Consider the following 12354-nt stretch of genomic DNA (forward strand, 5'->3'; position numbering starts at 1 on the left):
CCCCCCCCCCCCATAGATAAAGCACAAGTCTCTCTTGTTACTGAGTTCATGTGCATTTGCAAGGGAGGTGTTACAGGAACCTCAAAAATAACATTCACCTGAGTTTGCTCCTCAGGAAGGAGATCATATATAGCTTCATGCATCTTTGCCATTTGCTTGCAGATATTCCTGAAGCACGCTGAAGGAACAGGAGCTTTCACTTCATACTGCAAATGAAAACACAACCAGTTGTTTCTTCCTACCACTTTAAACCAGCTTTTACAGGGTGTTTCCAACAGCCATCTGAAGTCCTGCATTGCTAATGTTGTCATGAATCAAGATTCAACTCACACATCACAAATTAAAATGGTTGCTGGGCATCATCTGATTCAGCCAAGGACTCACATCATACAATCTATTAGCACATCCTGCTTTATGAGCAAACAGTAACATTCAAAGCAGCATGAAACAGGAGGATTTCCCAACTTCTCTGTTCATCTTTGTTAGTTTGAATTGCTTCTCTTTGCTCATTTTTTGTTGATTTCCATTCCATGAATTACGGATGCAGAGAGAATAATCACCGTGCCAGCTATGCAGATGCACGCCATGTGGGCTGCTAGCTGGTCCTCTCTTTCAGATTTGCATGAGTCAATGACAGACGAGCAGTTCCACGTCTGATTAATAAGCCCCTCAAGTACTTCAGGAGAGAAAACCACTTCCCTAAGTTCACATGCATCCAAATTTCTTACGAAACAAGGAAAGGAAAGCTTAGAGAAAAGTCCTGAAAACTCAATATTGGCCATAAAAAAACCCACAACACAAAACCACTGCAGAAATATCTTGGAAAACAAAGTAGACAACGTCCCTTCTCCCTGTGGCTGAGATCCAAGAAGCAAAACACTGGAAACCACCAGGTGGCAAGAAATTTGCTAAATAGGGAACAAAATTCTTATGTCCTCACCCTGGACAGGGATGATCTGAACATGATTTCAGAAGAACTTTGAAAAACTGTCCCAGCAAAATCAGCTCTTCAGTTCTTGGTGGAGAGGCTGTGCCAGCACAGGCCTGGGTTAAACACTGGTAGGTCACCTTCGGTAGGGCGATACTTCCCCACAGAGCCTTGCACAATGCAGTGGAAGAGCTGAATCATTATAACTAAATTATTTACAAACATACTGGAGGAGAAGCTCTCTCATATGCTAGCCTGAACTGCAAAAGACAACCAATCTTGCCCAAGTGTGACAGGAAAAAAGAAATAGGTAGTTTTGAGAAAGTCCTTGAGTAAAAGCCAAACCAATGACCTAATTTTGACAGAATTAGCAGAAAAATAGTGCTTACTGCTCCTGGAGCTGTGCTCCCTGCATGGGGCAACTGCATAGCATCCAGGATTGTGCCTCAAGACATGAGAATTGGGCAACAAATGATTTATAATTTACCAGTATGCCAGGAAATGGCAAATGGCAGCAATGGCTTTTGCATGACTACAGACAATTCACATTCTTCATCATGATGAGGGAAAAGCAGCAGCACCAGAAAGAAACATGAGCTTCAGACCTCCAAGGTGCCATTTTTATCTCTAGCTAAGGTCAGTGTGTAATGCCATGGGGGATCAGACAAAAATTTACTACTCCTCTGTCCAAACAGTCACAAGACAGAAAGCTCCAACAGAGCTAAGAACTCACATCGGGTTTTTTCCCCACAAACTTTTCTAGCTTTTAAAAAAACCTTCTACTTTTTCACTTTGTAAATATCCCTGTTCCTGGTTTACCTCCTTGACTAGCTTTTAAAAAAACCTACTTTTTCACTTCGTAAATATCCCTGTTCCTGGTTTACCTCCTTGCCAAAGTTAACAGACAGACGCTGTGAACTGTCTGTGCTGCTATGAAACGCCCTGCTGAGCATGTGGCCTCACCACCGTGGCACTGTGTGAAGACAGCTCCTGTTCTAAGGAGCTCCCAGAGGGAAGCAGAGCCTGGAAATGCAGAACTAACTTGTCCATACTACCCAAATGCCAGGTCAATATCCCTTCTGTTGGACCAAACCATACAGTGCAGGTTTCTAGGCCATGCAATGTTTGTTTTTGAAGCACGCTGGACACACACTGCTATGAAACTTGTTTGGCTCACTCCTGCAGATGCACATGCTTTAAAGCAGGTGACCATATCATCCACTAGGCACTGAAATGTTTAGACTTTCACAAAAACATATAAAAAAAGAACACGCTGATACGGTTGCGCTGACATGCCCATTTGCAAATTTCCTGGTTTTATGTTCTTCACAGCCTTTAGTGCCAAGATTTCATTATCTCACAAACAAGATGACCCAAATTATCAGGTACGTTAGGAATGGAGGCAAATCAACATATGGTCTCTTTTTGTCCTGTACTCTGTGGGTTGCATTCACACGAGCCGGGCACTTTCACTCGAGCCTCTAAGAGCTCTGAAAGACAGGAATATTCTCAGTGCCAGGTCACAAATGGAGAATGGACTGTAAAGATGGAAGGACGGTAAGGGATGGATACTTACTAACCACCATCACCAAGATTGACTGCATTACTGTTTTGTTGTGGGCTAACTTGTATCAGTAATCTAAATCCTTGCATTTGTCTTTTATTTTCAAGAGATAAGAGTTAAGTGACCAAAAAGCCATGTTACTTTATAGAACAGGTATTTTCATATAGGGCAAGAAACTGAAAAAACAGCAGAACACTATTTGGATCTTTAGAAAAGGACATAAACATGCTTTAAAAAGTGTAAACACAACAGGGGGCAAGGAATCCTTGTTTAAAAGCTTTGGGTTTTTTCTCCATAAGTTTAGGTAACACTATTTGAAAGCCTAAAGAAAGAGATTAAAAGAAAAAGCACAACATAAAATAAACAATTAAAAAAATAGAAGCAGCAAGGAAGACAGAAATGATGCCTGTTACAGCTGCCTCACTCCATCCCCCCCATCAGCCTGTCCCCAGCTTGTGCTCCACCAGGGAGACGCTGTGTTTCACACACGCTCCTACTAGGTAGAGGTTGGCCCAGGCCAACCAACTCATCTGTCACTAAAGAAATAATTGCTCTTATCAAACAGCTTGGGTTTTTTGGTTGGTTGGAGGTTTTTTTGATTGTTTGATTGGGTTTTTTTAAAGAGCATAAGATCCAAAGCAAAACACTACACTTTAAAAGCTCACGTATTTTATCTGTCAGATCTGTGGGCCCAGGAGGTCCCATCTTGGATCAGCCTCTGTTGGTCTACTCCACCTTGAGGTGAGTCAGAGTGAGTGGATCCAGCCAAGGACCAGTCTGTTCCACTGACAAGTATTCAAAACCCAAAAAACCCTAGGAGCACTTCACTGGACAGTTATTAACACTGCTATACAGCAGGAACTGCTTAGCACAGACCTCTAGGCTCCCAGGCCTACAGACAGATAGCCAGGTTGGTTCTTCCCTTCCAAGAAATCTTGCTCCTCAGCAGTTTTTTGCTGTCTTATTAGCTGCAAGAAATTACACCCCACCCACTTCCAAAGAAGCACCATTGAGAAAAGCAGGAAATGGGAACCAGCTCAGTCTGACTGCAGACAAGCGCTGTCAGTGGATTAAACTGCTGGGGGTAGAAGAGCACTTCAGTTTCTGAACACCAGAGCATCTGCACCAGCCAAAGCGTTTCTGTTACTGCTGAAGGAGTAAACAAGCACTTCTGTTTGTGGTGTGAGTGATGGTGAATGACACCCAGGTGGTGAATGTTAAACCAAAACACATTCACAAGTACAGCACAGAGCTTCGTGTTTGTGCAGTTTAAAGGAGTTCAAACAAGTCCTGATTAGGAAAGTTTAAGACTCCATTTGAAAACATCTAGACTGTATACAATGAGGCCTCCAATTGCAATCCAGAGAGTGTATAATTATTTCCATAAACCATTACCTTGGAGAGTAGTTTGTCAAATAAACTATCCATTATGGCAACAAGCTTTGCTGAAATTTCAGCTACGTGGTCGTGATAATCCTGTAATGGAAAAAAGCAGGTTTTATTTACTATCTAATGGCATTCATATTCTGAATGAATATGAGCACAACTGAAAAGCGGAACTTTGTGTTTAATTAGGAAATGCCAGAAGAATTACCTTCATAATGTGGTCAAAATGCCTGAGCATGCTAAACTGCTTCGGCTGCAGTCGAGCTTCAAAATGAGCCCTGATAATAGGAATGTAGTGTACGATTAGCTGTAGGCAACGTGAAGAAAGGGCTGGAAATCCAGGAGACAGGGAAAGAAAAAGAACATAATTATTACACAGGAGTGACATTTTGTATAGGCTGTATCTCCTTGAACATAAGCAACAGATCTGACACAATGTGACATGCTTTCTTAAAAAAAACAACAAATAAAAACCCCACAACAAACAGAGGTAAGCATTTGTTTCCACAGGGAAACTCAACCTAGTGAAGACCCCAGGCTAGTACCTGGCTATTCACACCCAGCTTCTGTGAGATACAGCATAAGGGACTAATTTTACAAGAGGCTTTTGCTGCCTACTTGACATTTTGAGCCCTGAGCACATGCAGACATCAGAGAGATCTCACAAGACCTGACTGATCAGCTACATAACCTCCGCAGTCACATTCTCCAGGCGTCAATATTTCTTCTGCAGGAGGTGTACACAAACGCTTTGCCATGCCAGTGCTGAGCTGGCCAGAGACTGCTCCCAGCCTATGATGCCAGCAGGATTCCCAAAACCAAGCCTCTCCTGTGTCCACCAGGGCCTAAGCCAGCACCAGGACACATGGTGGTGTCAGCGTGGTCATCACACTGGCCAAAACTTTCAGAGCAAAGGCACAACCCAGCTTCTCTCTGCTCACTTATGTCTGTCCCAACACTATGGCCCATGACTTCTTTGGGGTAATCCTCTCAACTCACCCTCCTCTCTTTAAAAAAGGGAACTGCAGACTGGTAATCAGGACACCCTTAAACATGGGAACTGCAAGTTCAAACACCTGCTTCAACCCATCAACTAAAGGCACTTAATTTCAGGATATAGCTCAAAGCTGGAGGTCTCAAGTAGTGTCTCAGGCTTTTCTGTAGCATGGAACTGGGCACCTAGTTCTCCTCCCCAGGTTTTCAGAGCAGCTAAAGCAATCCTGGCAGACGACTTGGGGCTGGCAATTCAGCTCAGCAGCTGCACGCTGAAAAGGAGAAACTCTTAATGCCCAAATCATAGTTTGGATTCAGCACACAGACAACAAGCCTTAAGTTACCTGATTGCAGCAGGACATTCAGCCACAGAGACTGACTATCCAAATGAAGAGCCACCCACAGAAATCACTTGGGATGTTACTGACACGCACTCACAACCCACAGGAGCAGTGTGTGGACACAGCATTACAGAACATGGCCCCCCAGGGCAGGTGGGCCTGCACAGCTCAGCAAAAGGCATGGGGAGACAGGGGTTGGGCTGCATTCCTCTACCTGCCTACCTCCTGTCTCAAGAGCTGAACACCAAGCAGCTCCCAAGCATGCCAAAGCCACTGCTGAGAAAGCAGCTACACCTTCCTGCAGTCCCAATGTTTTCATGGAAAACTTGCTATCCTGTATATTTGTTCTTCAGTTTCCTTCATGTAACACACTCGAGCTTTACAGTAGACAGCAAAGGAATTTGATGGATTTTAGTGCAGCCCTTAATCAGACAATTCACTGGCTTTTACACGTTTTATGCCCCAACCAGCAAGATCTTATCACCCTCTTACACACAGCACCACAACACAAACACATATTACAATAAATGTTTAGGGGTTTTTGTTTGTTTTTTTTTAACAGGCAGAATAACAAGCTTTGACATTTTAAATATAGAAATCCATACCTAGATTTTTTGTAGTGATTGTTTTCAAACCAACAACTTGTAATGCACCAGCTCCAAGCACTAGTTGGCAACTTCTAGAGTTGAAATACTGTGAGAAAGAAAAAGGCAGTGAAAATGCCTGCTGACTCTTCAACAAACACACATAATCACAGTTTAGAAACACCATAAATATAATTTTGCAAGATTAATAGATTATTATGAAGGCCAGTACCAGTTTCACATACTCCTTAGTACAGAGGAGGCCAGTCACTGTTAACTAGAAAGACAAAAGGAAGTTTATTCACTGCTCTTCGTTCTCAGTGGCCTGTAGTATTTCGTGACTTTAACCTAAGCTGAAGCACTCAAGGCAGCAATTCAGCAGAGTGAAGCAGAAATACTGCTATTAAAAACACAGCTACTTTATTATTTCAGTTCCAGAACTAATTTCTGCTTCTCTACAAAACCCTTGGGTAAGGCTTCTCTGAGCATGGAAGAAAAGCAGCAAGTCAGACTTGCTGCAGACTAGCTATGTTCAGCCTTACTTCAAAAGTCACACATAACAGCAGCATTTTACTAGAAATCTATAAATCATATCTCTCAAACCAGGACCTTGGATGGAGTGTAGTGTAAGGATCTCACTAGTTTTCCTAAGTAAAGCAGACAAGTGTAATACCAGAATGGAAAAGACCAACAAACAAACTCCTGCTCTGGATCTACCCCTTCCCCACTGCTGATGTTAAAGAAAACCTGAAAATACTGAAACTCGCTGCTGCCGAGGTGGCTGAATCTGTGTAGAATACTGAGATTAAGAAATGATGCACGAAGATGTTAAGCATGTCAAAAAACAATTCTGTAAGAATTCCAGTTACACTGGATGACTCATTACTTGATCTTCCTAACTTAGTTCTAGTTATGAAAATGCACTCAGGTCAGCAGAAGTCTCTGGACAATAACACAGTTCCTGTTGGCATATTCTGTCTTATTCTGGAACCCCACTCCGTCACCTGGCTTGAAGACACCGGATATTCTAGACTGACTTGGATTATGCAGTAGAGACAGAGGAGCCATTGTTTTTGTCTCTGATTCCTGCACTGAATGGAGAGTAGAAGTCCCAAGATTCATGTTTGAACAGAACTGTCCTGTTAACACTGGGGTTGAAACTGGGAGGCAAAACCTAAGGAGAGCTGACCCTTTCTCAGGCACCAGAGGAAAGAGTTACAAAAAATTGTGACAAGGCTGCCCTGCAGCTTTTGTCTGCAACACAAATGATTTCCCTCTCATAGAGATCATTGTGGGGGCAGGGCAGAAACCTGCTTCACAGGTCTTGCTTTACAAGAATGCAAGAACAAACCCAAAGTTGAACCATCCTTGAATAGAAAAACACGGAACAATTTTTCAAACTACTGCCTGGAGTCAGTCACAAAACCCAGGACCACAGAGGGTAACTGTGAACCCCACACACTCACTCTGGGCTGCCAGGGTGGTGTATTCAGGGCCAGAAAAAGCAATCCAGACCTAGTGCCACAACTGAACCTGAGCTGTGTGTTGCCCCTGACCTGAGAGGGGCACAATACACTCTCAGACAGAAGTCAGGGTCTGAAACTGTTTAACATTCACTTCATCTCTTCCTCTGGAAAAGCAAGACCTTTTCTTATGCCTCCTGGTGGACTTCTGAAGTAGATCCACTACTGAGTCAAAGACCCACGCAGCCTCATCTCCTCTGAGGTATTCAGCTCAGGTTAGCAGCAAATCACTGTGTGGCAGACCATCAAAAACATGCCCTATAAAGGACGAGAGGCACTCGTACTCTCCCCCTGCCTTTCTTGGATATCAGTTACCAGGCAGCCTGCTGCAAAGCACTGATGAAGCAGCATGCCTGAAACACCAAAGGAGCAACACCTCCTCCTTGTGACTGCTTGGTGGAAAGCATTTCTGCCTTCTGGCGCCGTGGCTGCAAGCCTTCCCTTGTCTGCACCAACTAAACTCCAGTAATGATGATCGAGGGGTTTTTGTCCATGACACACAGGTGTCATTTGACACTGGTTGCAGCCCCAAGTTCAAAACTGCCTGGATTGTCATCACCTGGGAACACTTTGCAGTTTCCATCACAATAAAGACTAGCTATTGCTACCTTCAAAGCCTACTAGCTCAGACAGTTGACAAAAAAAAAGTGTAAGACCTGCAAGGGTCACTAGTAATAACTAATCAGGTAATAAGTCAGCTTTTGTTTTTGCTAGCTGCTCTTGGAATCTCTCCAATTGATGGCACCTTGCTGCCAGATATGAAATACAGTAATTAACCTGCACATGATGTTTGAGTACTAAGAAATAAAATATGGTAGGGAGAAGTAACACAGAGGCACGAATCTGGCCAAGTTTGAGGCATCTGCTGCTATTCTGCCTGCCTGTGAAAAGGTGCTGCAAGACTAGAGTGAAGCAACAGCTGGAGAATGAGAGATGAAGAGGAGCATCCCCAGTCTCTGACTGACTGATTTCCATTGGCTGGTGCTTCCAAAGGGGAAAGTTTGTGGATTAATCTGAATGATGGCTGCAGGGGGGAGAGTTCCTGTATCTGGTTATTCAAATAAGAACTACTAACAGGAAGATTATTTAAAGCTCCATATCCTAGGGTGTGTTTCCCCTGCACTGTGTCCCACCTTACATAAAATATACTTTTGAAGAGAAGAATATTTTAATCTTTTATCAATTATGCTTATGTTCAGAACTCTAATACCTGATAGAATCCTGGTGGGCAAAGACACAAGCGAAAACCTTGAAATAAATTAACCACTAGGCTTTGGAGCCTGTATGTGTGTGTGTGTGTGTGTGACAGTTTTAAGGTGTATTCCTGTGCTTCTTTATTGTTTACTTTTATTACCTTGCAGTGTCTGCTTTACCAGCTTTCCTCTTCTCTAGTGAGAAATAACTAACAAAAAGGTCCCAGTCTTTCATCATCTTTGTTTTACAACTGAAGCTTCATTTCATGCTATTTTTCATGGTTCTACTGACTACACTTCTACTGACTTGTAAAAGCCAAGAGACTCATTTCCTTCCTGAATATATCTCTGTGGCATCTGGGATCAAATTGCTTTTTCTTCACCCAGTCTGAAGGACAGGCAACTATGACAAGAAGTATTAGATGGGATTTCCAATATTCCAGGTGAACAAGAAGACCAACTGCCTTCCCAAAGTTAATTCAACACAACAAATTGCATCTTAAATGCCCTTAGCTTAAAAGGTTACCTTGTGGCACAATAACAAACACAATAATTTATAGACATTCTGTATAATTTATATGAAACCATAAAAGCACATGAAGCATTACAGAGAGTAAGACACATTCTCTGCCCTGAATACCCCTCATTAGCAGAGATAATACATCTGGAATCATACCTTCAGTAAATCAGACAGGCGGGTAAGCATGTCAGTGGTGATGGAAGGAATGTTATCCACACACTGGCAGTACTCAAGGATTATTCTTATCAACAGCAATACTGTCCTACAAGAGAGGAAACAACCAAATACATTATCTCAGTGCACAGAAGATGCTGAAAAATCAGACACAGGCCAGTCATGATGATAGAAAGCTACTTAATGCTAGAGACTATATCATTAAATAAGCTCTCTAAATTGATCTGAAGAAGAAGAAAAAGATAAAATATATACACAAAGATGGTTATAAAGAATACTCATACATACAAGGTGATGTGTGGAAAAGTACTTAATATATGGGAGAAAAACATTTCTAAGGGTCACTGGTATAAGTTTTTAATCTCCATAATAGCTGCTGTGGAACTAGAAGTCCCTCTGCAGATGTCGGCAGGGAAAAAAAAATATCCAAAGCTCCTTTCTTATACTACTGTATAACTATGGCCAACTTTGAGCAAGTATAAACATCCACAGAATGCAGACAACAACCACCATTGAAAAGAATGTAATGAGTATGTTAAAGAGGTCAGAAATACTGAGGGCAGCTTGAAAAAACAGCATCAAATATTCAAAGATGCTCAACACCTGCCATTTCCTCTGAATTCAGTAGGGACTGCAGTATTTGGGAGCTAGTGGATGAAATACAGAAGGCTCCACAAAGAGCAGGTATGATTCTTTGAATTCAAATACACAGATGGCAGGAAAATGAAAGCAAGATCAAATGTTCAGACTAGATATTCTAACATTAAAAAAATATAATCTCGTTCTTTCTTTAAGCAGTAGAGTGCAGAAAGATAATGAACAATGAACTAAAAATAAACACCAGGAAATTTTGGGGGAACACCTAGGCTTTTTATGAATGCATTTAATTTTACTAAATACAATGAAACTGTTCATAGAAGTGTGCAGAATTGAAGCAAGTATTTGCACTGTCATGAAGCTGACAATTGTTTCACAGAGCTAAATATAACGAGTCTCAAGTGAGCAGAGATGGATTATCCAACACAGAATCTATTAAGTAAACTTCATCCTTTAAAAAGCATGTTCAAATGCTCCTACTTGACCTGAAATGCTCTTCTGCAGTGGTATCAGTTGGCTGGCACAAAAGTTCTGAGCCATCAGCTTGTTTCTAACTGAACAATAACACATCATCATGAAACAACTCATAAAATGACAGCTGGTCAAAGATATTATGTAAATCAGAACTTTTAAGTTTGGGGTAGATTGATGTTAGGACTCTGGGGAGTGAGATCTCCAGGTTTTACTCCCTCTCTAAAAACACTCTCATGTATATTTAATGCTTAAAGCCTCACAGTCCTTGGAAACACAGCATGCTTTTAAATGAAAGAAGTGAGTATCATATATTTTAAAATGTCTTTGATATAACCAGCTCTAAGAAACCACTTTCCAATCCAAAGCAATCAGGATACAAAGCAATAGTGTATGCAGCTTCAGAGATAACCCACATCTTATTTTCTTACTCCTTATTCTGAATAAGATAAGCAATCATTCAGTAGTGGAGTCATGTATTTTTTATTCATGGAGATAACCTACTATATTGCAAGAAAAAATAACAGTGTCCTTTGAAGACAAACTTGTATTTTCATGACTATTTTCAGGAAATAATTGGAAAAAATATATTCAAATGAAATAACACATTTCAGTCTAGATACTCAGAGAAGAAAAAGGTTTTTAATGTAAAGAGCTTGCCATATTTTATGACTGCTTGGGAACTAAACAGAAACTAGTCTGTGGACAGAGAGGGGTTTTTTTATTTAAATAAGATTGCTAAAGTTGTGAGCATTCATCATCACAACTCAAAAGTTCTTGCCAACTAAACCACTGCTAAGAGAAAAGAGTGCATCTTACCCAACTGTTGCATATTTTTGTCCTTCAACAATAAGGAATTCAGTTGGTTTTCTTTCTTCAATAGCTAGATGTTTTAGCAAGAAAGGAAGATGGATGAGTGGAACTAAAAACAAGCACCAGAAAATGCTAGTTTCTAAACATTAAGTGTTCTCTTGCTAAAGCTTGAAAAAAAACACAATCAATCTTTGGAGCATTGCTCTCTTTTACAATATTTATTATATAGTTGGTCATCTATCATAATTATTACCTCCCATAAAGTTACTTTATTATCTGCTGGGATTTTAGATCAAAAATCCCCCAAGTCCCATAGTCATTATGGACTTAGAAACTTCAAATACAACAGGTTACAAATAGAAGAAGAAAAGCAGAAAAGGCCACTAGGTTTTCTACTATACATTCTCACATTATTTGTTTCCTATCTTCTTGAAGGATGTGGCAAGAGCTTATTTTGAGAGCAATGATTTATGAGCGTATTTGGTGTGTTCCGTAACTGGAATAACTAATGCCTAATGCACTCTCCTTATCTCCTATATTCCTTTTTCCTTCCCCTCTCTGTACATTTTCTTCCTCTTCTAGCTGTTCATACACATTCATCACTGCCATACTGGATGAGTATCCCCACAAGGTAAGAATGCACTACGCATTCCCATTTCACACAGAGTGAAATAGGACACAAGGAGGAAACAGTGACTTGTCTGAGGTCAAATGAGGTTTCTGTGGCAAGGTAAATACTTGAATGTACACAAGTTTGCACTTTCATGAGCCACATAGCATGCTGGTTGTCATTTGAACAATTGGCAGATGAAGTAGTGGGACGGAGCAATCTTTGTTTAACACAAGGGAGGCTGAGCACATACACATGCTCCTTCATCCCTTGCAACACTACAGTGGTATGTTCTGGGGAAAGACTGAGATATTTGTATAAAAAAGTAGCTCATTCCATCCCTGTGCTAACACTTAAATGGGTTTCCAAAAACTAAAGAATTTTTTTAAGGTCAGCACAAGAAACTTCAACACTGGTAACAAATATTTTAAAAATATAAAAAAGGTATAAACCTCCCTCTGATCCCTCCAGAAGACAGTGAGCAAACACCTATCAAGAATGACATCAGAGTATGTCCATCAACAGTTAACAGCAAAATTAGCTGATAATAAATTAAGTTAACAGTAGGACTGCAAGATACACACCTGCTGGCTTTTTTTCAGGGAGAGAAATTCTGCCATCTGCCACGGAATCAACAAGATCCTGAAACTCAGCAGG

At 41.1% G+C, this 12354-nt stretch overlaps 1 protein-coding gene across 2 annotated transcripts in view; it reads right to left on the reverse strand.

Annotated features, from left to right (window-relative positions):
- Positions 1 to 12354, reverse strand: part of VPS54 (vacuolar protein sorting 54 homolog (S. cerevisiae)) — a 42694-nt gene that overhangs the window by 4387 nt on the left and 25953 nt on the right. For both annotated transcript variants that reach the window (XM_009993437.1, XM_009993438.1), the window contains exons 15-21: positions 12282 to 12354; positions 11094 to 11157; positions 9189 to 9294; positions 5818 to 5905; positions 4087 to 4208; positions 3888 to 3968; positions 99 to 206 (exon numbers count right to left, since the gene is read on the reverse strand). The exon at positions 12282 to 12354 is cut by the window's right edge and continues 12 nt beyond it. In XM_009993437.1, coding sequence (XP_009991739.1) covers positions 99 to 206; positions 3888 to 3968; positions 4087 to 4208; positions 5818 to 5905; positions 9189 to 9294; positions 11094 to 11157; positions 12282 to 12354 — 642 coding nt within the window. The remainder of the gene's footprint in view (positions 1 to 98; positions 207 to 3887; positions 3969 to 4086; positions 4209 to 5817; positions 5906 to 9188; positions 9295 to 11093; positions 11158 to 12281) is intronic.

The sequence above is a fragment of the Chaetura pelagica genome, unplaced genomic scaffold (genome assembly GCF_000747805.2).
Source record: "Chaetura pelagica isolate M959 unplaced genomic scaffold, ChaPel_1.0 scaffold472, whole genome shotgun sequence".
Classification (NCBI taxonomy): Eukaryota; Metazoa; Chordata; class Aves; order Apodiformes; family Apodidae; genus Chaetura; species Chaetura pelagica.